The following is a 13,313-nucleotide window of genomic DNA, read 5'->3' as shown; positions in this document are numbered from 1 at the left end:
TCATCGACTGTAAGAGGATGAGAGGTAAAGTTGACTGCAGTGGAATTTGTATTTGAAACATAAAAGACTGACAAATTACCCTATGTATGTATTTTGTCCAATATGCTAATGATTCTGCTACTCGCACACTACCTGCAAAATAATAATCCTTTCTACCAAAGGCACAAGGCCTGAAATTTTAGGGGAGGGGAGCCAGTCGATTACATCAACCCCAGTGTTTCATTGGTACTTAATTTCTCAACCCCCAAAGGATGAATTGTCTTCGATCCTATTTCTACTAAATGAGACAACCTGTGAATGACTAAACACAATTCTTTTATTGGAACTGGAAGAATGAAAAGCAGAGTTGACTCCGGTGCAATTTGAACTCGGAATGTAAAGACTTGTAACTAAAATCCAGTGTGGCATTTTGTCCAGCTCTCTACCTGTATTGCTTGATCCAAAGACTATCTAGAGTTAAAGTGGAGTTTGGTACAGTCAGTGGAACCAATCTTTGCTATATTATTACTAAAATAAAAATCCAAACCCTCTCCTCATTCTGTTCAGTACTTCACTGACATCTTATTGACCCAGAAGGGATGAAAAGTGTAAGCTTTGGTGGAATTCGAACTTGAGATGTATAGAAATATAGTTATATATACTGCTGCTTCAATGGACTTGTTTTATATCAGTCATTACATCACAGCATAATGGTTTCTTCATTGTGATGATGATGATGATGATGATAGTGCTATTTTTTATCTGCATGTCAGATAAAATATTGAAATAGTAAGGAAAATAAGGACTTGCATATACCATTGGGATACCCTGCTCACCCATCGAAAATATTATTTTGTATTTTTTTGTTATTGCTGGGTTTTTTATTTTAATCTTATTTTCTCTTTTTTTTTTAATCCAACAGGTAAACCTCTTTGGGAACTCATTTTGGAGCAATTTGATGACTTGCTAGTAAAAATTCTGTTGCTAGCTGCTTGCATCTCCTTCGTAAGTATCTCTTATTTTTTCCTTCTCTTTCATTCAATCTTCACTGAAATCTGTGTGCGCACACACACACACACACACACACACACACACACACACACACACACACATATACATGCTTTGCCCCTATTCTCTCTTTGTCCCCCTTGTACCTTGAGGGGCCACCCTCTGATATGTCATCACTCTCCTTTCTCTATTTTCTTTCGGGGGGTGCTCGTGTGTGTCTCCCCTACAGCAAAACACCTGTTCCTCTTCCTTTTTCTTCAGCCTCTCTACTCCTGACACAGAGCCACTTCCCTTAATGCTTCACTCTGTGAAGGGGTCATGCCTTGCAAGTTAGTGACCCCCACAAGTAATCCATTACTTAGTTGAGTGCCACCCCTAGGCAATTCTTTGAGTCTTTTGTTTTTTGTGAAGATCACAGAGAAGCCCTGACAAAAAAAAAAAATTTTTTTAAATTAAAGGGTTGTGGTTAGTGCCCCTTTCGTTTCATTGCTATCTTAGTGACCTTTGAATCCTTGCTACATCTGACCTTCATAGCATGTGTGTGTGTGTGTGTGTGTGTGTGTACGAGAGAGTGAGAGAGAGAGCAGCTTGAAAATAAGAACAAAAATCCAGTGCAAACCAAAAACAAGGTGTAAATAATTTTATCTTTATTTCTTAATTTGTTTTTAAAAATATAAAACCTGCAGTTGCTGAAATGTTATTAATTACATAATTATAATCATTGAGATTTTGTCTGTCTCTTCTCTTTATCTCTTTCTCTCTCTCTCTCTCTCCTTTCTCTGTATTTTCTGTGTGTGCATGGGCAGAGTCTTTTAGACAGCTCTGTATGAATGTCTATGTACGTCTGTGTGTATATGTATAGGCATATAATCTGTGTGTGTGTGTGTGTGTGTGTGTGTGTATGTATATATATATATATATATATATATGTATGTATATGTGCGTGTGTGTGTGTGCGTGTGTGTGTGTGTATAAAGATCTAGTATGAAAGAACTGCTGGCTGCTTGTATTCCTTTGCACGGGAGTCAGCAGCTGGTGTGTGTATGCGTGTGTGGATGGATGGATATACTTCTATGGGTAGTGTGTGTGTGTGTGTGGTGGTGGTGGCAGTGGGGGGGGCCTCTTGATGTGTTTCTTTGCTCTGAAAGATGGTGTAAGATGATAACTCAAGTACTACATTCTCTTGTTACATAGAACATATTCTTGCTATTCTAGATGCTGCTTACAACACCACTCTGTTGCCAACCATTCTACATTCTTTCCCAATGATGAATCTCTTATGTATACTGAGGTTCATTGCTTCTAACGTACATACATAGATATAAGCTTACATATATATGAACATATCCATGCATGGCTACATACATGTATATATATATATATATATATATATATATATATCCATCCATCACAGTTTACACAATTTATATAGTTAATTCCTAAGTGATTAATCCTACATTTGTATTAAACATGATCTAAGGTGTATATGTGTGTATGATTAACTTGCATTTACCAGAGCATGTATTGATTCAAGTGTTAGTATCGTCACAGGTTCAAATCTTGCTCTGAGACCTTATCTTTGGACTGAAATTTTCTCTTTCATTAATGGCATTTATCTCTTCCAGTATGTCCCCTTGAAGTGTCTGTGTGTGTGTGTTTGTAATGTTTATATGCTGTTGTTTGTTACCTGTGCTGGTTCAGGAGAAAGGTCTGTTGTGGTTGAATAGCCTACCCAACGCCAAGTTGTGATCTTGTGGATATAACCTCTAGGATGGCATGGGGACAGTGGCAAAAGTGTGTGGCAGTACTATATAAATCTGAGTAAGATGGTTCTTGTTGAACAGCGAAAGTTTGATCCAGCTCATGCTGGTCTGTGGGACTGAGATCACCACCAAAACCTTGGGGAACAGCCTGTTGCTTGTGACCGCCTCTTATCTCTGTTGCAGTCTAGTTACAACCATTATCAAAGCAGTGCCCCAGCATGGCCGCTGTCTAATGACTGAAACAGATAAAAGGTAAGATATGCTGGAGCAGGGAGGCATGGGTGTGGTAGCCAGGGAAAGTTGTATATTCACTCTTGTTTATGACTTAAGGAGAGGAAGGAGGATAGGGTCTCTAAGACTGGTTGATAATCAGAAGATTCTGATCTTGACTGAATTGTTGAAATGGCAGACTCTGCTAAAGTCGCCCAAGAGCCATATGTTATTGTCTATCCCTTGCTCATCCTTGTTTCTGCAAACCTTTCATAGTTTTTGCAATCTGTTGTAGCTTTTTGGTAGGGTGTTGATGTCAGAAAATCTGTTTGTTGCAAGGGCTGTTTGTATGGGCAAACATTTAGGTGTAAAGGACAGTAAACTCATCATCTGGTTTCAATCCCCTATCACTAACACCCAGGAGCTACTGACGGAGTCTCTATGTGGCCACTCAATCTGCTAAAGATAGCAGCCAGTGTTTGAAATGGTTATTTGATTTTTTTTTATTTGTCATAACAGTATATTGAATATGTGCGTGGTGACAGATACGCACTATTGAATAGATTGCAGGCTTGCATAAATGACAGTAGGGTGCCAAGCAGGACTGCAGTAGTTCTTTCGTCAATAAGTACTTGCAGACATTTAATCATTTTCTTCAGTAAACAATGATTTCTGGGAGACTGAAATTGCAATTTCTAAACAAGTAAACTGCCATAGGAACAGAAATGAGTTTCTCTTTTAATTGTTAAGCCACAGGTCAGTGTTAGTGTTAATCAGACTTCTAATGAATATCCTAGCCTTGACCACCCCAGGTTTTATACAAATATCTTAAATCTAAGAACTATATTATCTGGTACCCTTTCTATGAAAAGTGAAGGCACATGGCTCAGTGGTTAGAGCGTCGAGCTTACGATCGTGGGCTGGATATGGCTAGTAAATGCTGTGTAAATGCTAAAAGGTTAAGACAATAGTTGGTCTGTTTGACTGCAGTTTCTAACAAGTTGGTCAAGTGCATTGACGGTTCTTTCATGGGACCTCATTCATGTACTATATTGATTGGTGAAGTATATCATAATTCAATCATTAGATTGAGTATTGGTGTACTAAATCAGTATTAATGCACTAGAACTGTTTTTTCTTTTGTTTTTTTTTTTGTTGGTTGTTTTTTTGTTTTGTTTTTTTGTTTTCTTTCTATTTTCTGGCAGTATTAATGGTATGTTTAACACTTAGGTGGAGGTATTGCTGGTAAAGGTAGGCAAATAGATAGCTAACTTGCTAGTTAGTTAGTTAGGTAGCTAGCCATAAAAGTCACTGCTCAGACTAGTATGCTGTTGAAGTATTCTGTACTGGCTGTTTTGGCACAGGCCCAAACTAATAAGTTGGTGTGTGCAAGTTATAAAGAAAGAAAAATCTCAGAGAAACAGAATTTGTGGAAGTGGTTGTGGTGGTGGTGGTGGTGGTGGTGCAGTTTTGACATTTTAAATATGATGATATCTTGATATCTTACATAGACATGATACCTGTGAGGTGAGGCTGGGGTGGGGGTTGAGGTTAAGTGGGGGTGGGGGTGGTAGGGAAACTGTGACTGAAGTGCTGCTGAGCTGAGGTTAAATGACAAAACTGTGATCAAAGCCATTTATGTTCACTAAGCTAATGATATACTAGTCTCTTGGTTGTACCAACAGCATCTTAGTAGTTCTTTTCTTTTTCTAAGAAGGTTGAGGAGATATGGGGTTTCTTTCTTTCTTTCTTTTTTGGTCTTTTTTTTTTTGCAAGAATATCATTTCATCTCAGGTGGGGAAAGAAATACAAGAGTAAAAATAACCCTTTTTTTTTTTTTTGTTTGGTAGGTGGCATCATGGCATCTTGAATACTCAGGGATGGGTGGTGGTGGTGTGTGGACGGGTTGTCTATTGATAGCTCAAACTAATTCCAGAAGCAATTTCATATGATGGGAGAGATAATTATGTCCCATCATCATCGTCGTCATAATTTTAGTTGAGTGGTTTGTGTTAGGGAGGAGGTGAAGGACAAAAGAGAAGTGCAATCAATCCTGGCTCTCCTGCCAATGTCTAAATTTGTAGACCTGTTCTCTTACATCCTTGCAAATAACCTTGATAAACAAAAAAAACTAGAGGTGACATGGATGTCTTTGTTGTTTTGACCCCTTCGTTGTCCTCCCTGATCTATTCCAGCAGGTAGACTTATTAATCAAAGGTGTTCCAGGTGTGACGGTCCTATCTTTTATTAAAACATTGTCCATCTAGGACCTCATCATCCAATGTGACCTTTTTTTTTTTCCTGCCCACCCCCACTCAGGATTTTGAGATTGTAATTTGAAAATGGCATCAAAGTTGCTGATGTTAAAAATATTCCTTTTCCCTTGTCAGGAAATGTTGCTTTTGGCTATTTTTGCTGTAAAGCTTTTGTCCTCTGTGTTTGTTCATATCTTTTACAAGTCTGATACTTATTCTATTGGCCTCTTTCCTTGAATTGTTAAGTAACAGGGGACATAAACACACCAACACTGGTTGGCAAACAATGGTACTGGCAAACAAACCACACACACACACATGTGATGGGCTTCTTTCAGTTTCCGTCTACCAATTCCACTCGCAAGGCTTTGGTCACCCTGAGGCTACTGTAGAAGGCACCTGCCTAAGATGCTACCACATAGTGGGACTGAACCTGGAACTATGTGGTTGGGAAGCAAACTTTCTTTCTATGCAATCATGCTTGAACCCTTCCGTTAGAAACCACTGTTCTAAGGTATTGTTGACTGTTAACCATGGTACTTAAGTTCACCAACCTCAGAAAAACAAATTAGAATTGGTAGGATTTGAACTCTGAACAAAGCCAAATAACACCATTCACTTGCCATTATTTTTCTGACTGCAATATACTAAAAGATTCTATGAATCTATTTTGGCAATTTGGTCCTTCCTAGGAGAAGGAACATCATAGATTCCCCCCCCCCCCTTACATTTTGCTATTTTGTTGAGCACCTGATATTTTGACAGTACAGTTTCTGAAGTGCATCAAATGCCAAGATTTGGCCAATTAACTTAAGTATATGCCATGCAATCTTAAAATCTTTCAAGATAATACCTAGCATCTGCTTTTGAAGAACCATTTTATATAAAATTGTTCTTTTTCTCCATTTCATTTTTTTGTTCTCTCTCTCTTTCTCTCTCTCTCTCTCTCTCTCTCTCTCTCTCTCTCTGCAAGAATTCTTTTTTGACTTCATGTATTTCCAACTTCTTGGCGGCATCTTGGTTATTTACATTCCATTAGGAAAATAATGGCAATAATGGCATTTTAATTTCTCACTTGAAGAATGTGTTTAGTCACAGGATTCGAAATTTTAGCTTGGTGAGTGGGCCATAGTCATTGATGGCTCCACAAAGTTGATGCGTTACCCCGTGTCCTCCCCCTCTCTCTCGCTCTCCTGTACATCATCAGCATTTAACATTTGTCCATGCTTGCATGGATCAGACAGCATTTATCTGAGATAGATTTTCTACAGCTGGATGTCCTTCCTGTTGCCAACCCTCATCTGTTTCTAAGCAGGGCCATGCCTGTGTATTTTACCAAAGGCAAAATACACTCAGAAATCCTCACAGGCACCACCAAGGAGACCCTTCCCTCCTCCTCACCTAACCACTGCAACCCTTGTGAGAAACCCTAGATTAAGTTAGTCACCTAAGTACATCCAGATTTTCAGATGGGCTTCTGCATAGTTTCTGTCCCTTCTGTTTCGCTCAAGGGTCAAGTCAACCGAACACTGTGATGGAAGGTGGTCGCTCAAGGTGCAGTGTTTTTGGCTTGAGCTCTGAGACCTATGACTGTGAACCTTATTTCTTGCTGACCCTGCTGGTATTGGTGCCACTTGAAAAGCATCCAGTAGATTCTGTAAAGTGGCTGGCATTAGGAAGGGCATCCATCCATAAAAACCACACCAGAGCAGACCTTGCTGGTACTACTTGAAACGTATCCAGTACACTCTGTAAAGCGGTTAGCATTAGGAAGGGCATCCAGCTGTAGAAACCATGCCAAGGTGGACAAATGGGGCCTGGTACAGCTCTCTGACTAGTCAGCCCCTTGTCAAACTGTCCAACTCATGCAAGCATGGAAAACGGACATTAAATGATGATGATGATGATGATAACGGCCATATTTCTTGTGAAGCAATCTTTAGTTACTTTACACCTTAAAGTTGGCCACCTTAATCAGGAATGACCTATGGCTAAACAACTGGTGTGTATGGTTATATATGTAAGGTCATACAAACACAATTGCTGACCTTCGTAAATGACACTTGCCTCTGTGTGGGAATACCTTTATGCCAACTGTTTTATGTGCACACCTGTTAAAAAGTCAGAAATTATAGCTTGTTTCTAGGTCTCGTTGGATACATACAATACCTCTTTCTCTGCATTTAATGTGTGTCAACCATCACACGTTTAGCTGCCAATCACGAGTGTGACCCACTAGTCTGTACTATGATCTTGCAAGATTTGCAGTAGTGTGTACACTTATAGATAGATTGTGTGTGTATTTATACATACATGGCACCTTTTCCAATTTCCAACTATGCTATGATTTTGCAAATTTTGTAGTAATGTGCACATGCTTAAAGATATAGATGTATGTATATATATATATATATATATATATACATATACAAACATACATGACACCTTTTCCAGTTTCTAGCTACCAAATTTTCGCTTATAAGGTATTGCTCAGCTGGAAGTTGTGTGTGTGTGTGTGTATATATATGTGTGTGTGTATGTATGTATAAATGTGTGTTTGTATGTATAAATGTGTGTTTGTATGTATAAATGTGTGTTTGTATGTATAAATGTGTGTTTGTATGTATAAATGTGTGTTTGTATGTATATATGTGTGTGTGTGTATATAAATGTTTGTGTGTGTATGTAATCGCTTTATTTGCTTTCTTTCTATTGCTGTAGCACTGCTATGCCACAGTGTTGTAGACCACTTGTAAACCAAAAGATTTTTTTTTCTATCTCAAGAGACAGGAATTTATTTATTGGCATTCTGGTGTCATGATGTACGAGTGATTAAACATAATCGCTGCTGCTATTCTTTAGCCTCTCTTTCTCTCTCTCTCTCTCCTCCCCCTCCTTCCCCTCCCTTCTTCCTCACTTCCTTTCCTTCTCCTATACATTATATATGAGGGGATACCATGCAGCATGTTAGAAAGGTCAGATATGAGGAAGTGGTCTAAGTTGATGTCATATATATCTCCATGGTAATCTATCATCAAAATAGCTACTTATTTATTTATTTATTTAAACACACACACACTCTCACTTCCCTCCCTTTACTCCCCCTGCTCTCTTTTCATCTCTGCTTTACTCCTTCTGTACTCCTCCCTCTCTCTCACCTCCTCTTTTTTTCTCTTTTTAATTCTTCTATTCCCTCTCCCTCTCTTTTACTCCTTCTGCTCTATCTCCCTTTTCTCTTTCTTTCCTCCTCCTCTTCACACTCTTCCTCCCTATTATAATCCTACAACCTTGGTGTTGTATTCTGTGCACTTGTAGACAATCGCTCTGCCGACATCCATTCTACACTCATAATAATAAAATAACTATTAAGAAAATATAGCAACTGGTTCAAAACTAATCACGTACCTCGACACCAGTGGGGTACACATACCACTTGGAACACACCAAAAAGAAATTATGGTAGCATTTGCAAAAACACTGGAATTTTGAAGTAATCTGAACCAATTCCATTTCAAATGGTGCATCTTTAGATTCAGTAAATTGTTTTTTCTAAAATAAAATAAACTTCGTTAACCCTTTAGCATTTAAAGCAGCAATATCTGGCCCAAATATTCTACTTTGTTCTATGTTCAAACTGGCCAGATCTGGTCCAAATTTTGTGTCAGCCCTTGCAGAAATATAGAATTCCAGAGGTCCAATGTCCTAGAAGAGCTGGACATAGTGATTGGTGAAGGGCTAGAAGGGATGTTAAGCAGTCAGAGGAATTGGTTTTGGAGTATTTGCAGGAATTCCAGATGGTGTACTCAGCACATGCTGTGGACACATAAGAGGTGCAGTGAAATTGCAGGAAGGTTAACAGAGAATGTGGTCTTTGACTGTGACTGATGCACAGGAACAATAAACACTGAGGGCGTATAGGAAACCATTTTCAGTCACGGACACTCCTCTGTTTAGTGGTCGCTACAAGGCATCTTTTCCATCAGTCTAGCAATTCTACCAAATAATAATGATAACGGTTTCATATTCTGACAGATGGCTAGAAGATTTTAAGGGTAAGGGCAGGTTGTCCCCCCCCCCCTCGGGGGTGGGGGTGAACAGTTGCTGTTATCAACCCTAAGAGGGTGACAACAAAGTTGACCTTAGTGGAATTTGAACTCGGAATTTTGTGTTGGAAGAAATGCTTACTAAGCATTTTGTTTGGTGCACTAATGATTCTGTAGGCACAAGGGCCTGAAATTTTGTAGGGAGGAGGAGGAGGAGGAGCAGCAGAGTCGATTATTACATTGGACCCAGTGGTCAGCTGGTACTTCATCAATCTCGAAAGGATGAAAGGCAAAGTCGACCTCAGTGGGATTTGAACTCCAAAAAAAAAAAACCTGGACGAAATGCAGTTAAGCATTTAGTCTGGCATGTTAACGAGTCTGCAATAATGATATTAATCTGCTGCTACTTTGACTTAGTTTAACAATTGCTAATTAAGTTTGATATTTAGTCACCTAGCAACTCTGTTGATTACTTGTGTGAAAATCTTCACTGTTTACATACATTTCACTTCCATGGTAACGAGCTAAAGTTTTCATTCTAATTACTGTAATAACGATCTCTTACGTATGTACAAAGCCAGAAGTTTTCGTGGAGTGTAGAACCATCAAGGAAGGACGAAGGGCAAAATAGACATCATCAGGATTTGAACTCGGAACAAATAAGGACCATAACTAACGAGCATGAGACATTTTGTTTGACCGTCCATCAATTCTACCCATTTTTTGAATTATACTTATTCTTGCCGTTTTATGCCTACAGTATTAGGTTACCACTTAAACTAACACTCTGTCAGTTACGGAGACAAAGGCTCCAGTTGGTCTGATCAACAGAACAGCCTGCTCATGAAATTAGCTTGCAAGTGGCTGGGCACTCCTCATGCACATGTACTCTTGATGTGTAGTTCGGAGGGAGATTCAGCATGATACAATGTGACAAGGCTGACCTTTTTGAAATACAAGTACTACTCATCTTTGCTAGCTGAGAGGGACTGGAGCAATGTGAAATAAAGTGTCTTGCTGAAGATCACAACACGCCACTAGGAATTGAACTCCTGACCTTATGATACAGCCATGACTGCACCTAATTATGTTTAATGGTTGTTTTAAGAGAAAGCCCCTTTTATTTGTTGGGGTGTCATCTTGTATCTAACCTAATGACTTTTTTTTACATTACATTAAGTATCCCACGGTCTGGCTGACCATTAGGGCACCACTGGTGACCTTGTGACCAGATCTCTCCATTTGTCTTTGTCTTCTATCTCTTGTACAGTGTCTCCCATCTTTAGGCCTGTCCACTCACACATGTTCTTTTTCCCCACTTCTTTCTCTCTCTCTGCCTCTTCGTCTGTCACCTTTTTGGCCATCCCTGCTGAGCGGGTAACATTCCCAAACCTCCTCAGCTTGCATTTCTTTCTACAAGCAGTGAATTTCAACTTATTCCCACCATTACTGAAAAGTAATGCATTGACTTAAAAATGTGGGAATGTTTTCTAATTTACCGTTTCCCTCTTTCTTCCAGATTTTGGCTTGGTTTGAAGAAAATGATGATCAGATCACTGCATTTGTTGAACCTTTCGTCATCCTTACAATTTTGGTGTGCAATGCTGTTGTTGGTGTATGGCAGGTAAGTTTGTTTTATCCTTTTGTCTTTTGTTTCAGTCATTGGACTGTGGCCATGCTGGTGCACTACCTTGGCGGGCCCTAGCCAAACTGTCCCCCAGTGCTTATTTCAAATCTGGTACTTAAAATGTCAGCCTCCTGCCACACAGCTTAGTTATAGGGCTGAAAACAAACCAACACCTGTTGTCGAGCTGTGGTGGGGGACAAACACAAAGATGCACATCATCATCATCATCGTTTAACGTCCGCTTTCCATGCTGGCATGGGTTGGACGATTTGACTGAGGACTGGTGAAACCGGATGGCAACACCAGGCTCCAGTCTGATTTGGCAGAGTTTCTACAGCTGGATGCCCTTCCTAACGCCAACCACTCAGAGAGTGTAGTGGGTGCTTTTACGTGTCACCCGCACGAAGGCCAGTCAGGCGGTACTGGCAACGGCCACGCTCAGAATGGTGTATTTTATGTGCCACCCGCACAAGAGCCAGTCCAGGGGCACTGGCAACGATCTCGCTCGAAAATCCTACGAAGGCCAGTCAGGCGGTACTGGCAACGGCAACGCTCAGAATGGTGTATTTTATGTGCCACCTGCACAAGAGCCAGTCCAGGGGCATATATATATATATATATATATATGAGTATACACATACAAATATATATGTAATTAAGGGTACGTAGCTTTCCCCTAATTAATAGGTTAAAAAAAGCATAAACACACAAATGGAACCCAGACCCTCTGGCTGATAACTGATGACCTTCTGTGTCTGTTTTCCATTTGTTTGTGTATTGTTCTTTTTTAAGAAGAGAAAAAAAAAGCATGAAAGAAAGGGCTGTGCTGCATAATCTAGTCTTGACCCCACAAGGACAAGAACTCCTTTTTGCCCGAGGTTGTTCAGTTGGGGGTTGACTTGGAGTTAGGCAAAAACCAAAATAAATCCTTCCTCGGATTCTGTCTGTTTGTCTCAGAGTCTCTGCTGTAGAAGCTTCACTACAGCTACAATACCAAATATCAAAACATCAATGTGAACATTGTAAACCAACAACAACAGACTAAATTCTAGAAACATCTCCTCTCCCTCTTTCCTCACACCTCTTCCTCTTCCTCTCTCTCTCCTTGGTCACCCTTTCTTCTCCCCTTCCTCTCTCCTTCTCCCCCTCTCTCTTTGCTCTCCTCCTTCCCTCTCTCCTTGCTCTCCTCCTTCCCCTCTCTCCTCCCCCTCTCTCTTTGCTCTCCTCCTTCCCCTCTCTCCCCCTTCCCCTCTCTCCTTGCTCTCCTCCTCCCCCCTCCTCGCTCTCCTCCTTCCCCTCACTCCTTGTTCTCCCCTTCCTTCCCTTTCTCCCCCCTCTTATTATTCTAGCACTATCATTATGTAACTCCCCCCCACCACCACCAAAAATAAAAAAAATAAAATTAAAAATAAAATACAGGGAGAGTAAATTCAACCCAATTATTCTACAAGATCACATTGACGATGATGATGGAGGTGTGTGGAAAAGGGTTAGCTATTATTCTAAAGCTTATTGCATACAGTTCCTAACAGTGGTATATGTGGTCACCACCACTGATGGCCATCAGCGGTGGTGGTGGAGGCACTGGCAATGTTTTCTGCCAGTGGTGGTGGGTGTTTTTCACTGTTTGTTACTGTTGATAACATCAATGTGAGCTAAGCTAAGCCAAGCTTTACACTATGGCGGCTTGTGGTGTTGGTGATGTAATAATGTTGATGTTAATTACACTGCCATTGTCATCATCATCATTATTATTATTATTATTATTATTATTGGTGGCAATGATGACGACGATGACGATGTTAGAGAGAATGAAAGTATTTGTTTGAGTACCAGATCAATCAATCAATCAATGACCATCGTCATCGTCGTCATCATTGTCGTCGTCGTCATCACCACCACCGCCCGTCAATGTCCCCCCCCCCCCCGTCATTGATTGTCAACATCAACGAATGAACTACTTATGGTCAGGTTCTGCTATTTACTACAAACCGTCGCTTCATCATTGCTGCAAATACTTTGTATTCCTGTCTACCAATTCTGGTGGTGGTGGTGGTAGTAGCAGCAGCAGTAGTAGTCGTCGTCGTCGTTGTTGTTGTGATGGTCACAATAATAATTGTACTAGCAATAACAGTAGTAGTAGTAGCAGCAGCTGTGGTTGTTGTTGTGGTTCTGGGGATAGTAGTGATTGCTGTAATGGCTGTAGTTGTCATGGTGCTGGTCATATACATAGTAGTGGTAATAGTTGTTGTTGTAGCAGGAGTAGTGGTGGTGGTGGTGGCTATTGTTGTAGTGGTATAACGGTCATGATGATGATAATGCTGGTGGTGATAGTGGTTATTGCAGCAGCCATGGTAAATATTATGGTACGAGTTGTAGTAGTAACAGTGGTGGTTAGTGGCCATGATTATTGTGGTACAGGTAGTGT

The 13,313-nt window shown here is 40.2% G+C and overlaps 1 protein-coding gene across 2 annotated transcripts in view; it reads left to right on the top strand.

The window, feature by feature from the left end:
* Positions 1–13,313, top strand: part of LOC106880767 (sarcoplasmic/endoplasmic reticulum calcium ATPase 1) — a 108,685-nt gene that overhangs the window by 23,763 nt on the left and 71,609 nt on the right. For both annotated transcript variants that reach the window (XM_089341057.1, XM_089341056.1), the window contains exons 3-4: positions 902–984; positions 10,778–10,882. In XM_089341057.1, coding sequence (XP_089197183.1) covers positions 902–984; positions 10,778–10,882 — 188 coding nt within the window. The remainder of the gene's footprint in view (positions 1–901; positions 985–10,777; positions 10,883–13,313) is intronic.

The sequence above is a fragment of the Octopus bimaculoides genome, chromosome 24 (assembly GCF_046866305.1).
Source record: "Octopus bimaculoides isolate indiv1 chromosome 24, ASM4686630v1, whole genome shotgun sequence".
Lineage (NCBI taxonomy): Eukaryota > Metazoa > Mollusca > Cephalopoda > Octopoda > Octopodidae > Octopus > Octopus bimaculoides.
The sequence above is the reverse complement of the archived record's forward strand: the minus strand, read 5'-3'. Positions and strand labels throughout refer to the sequence as shown.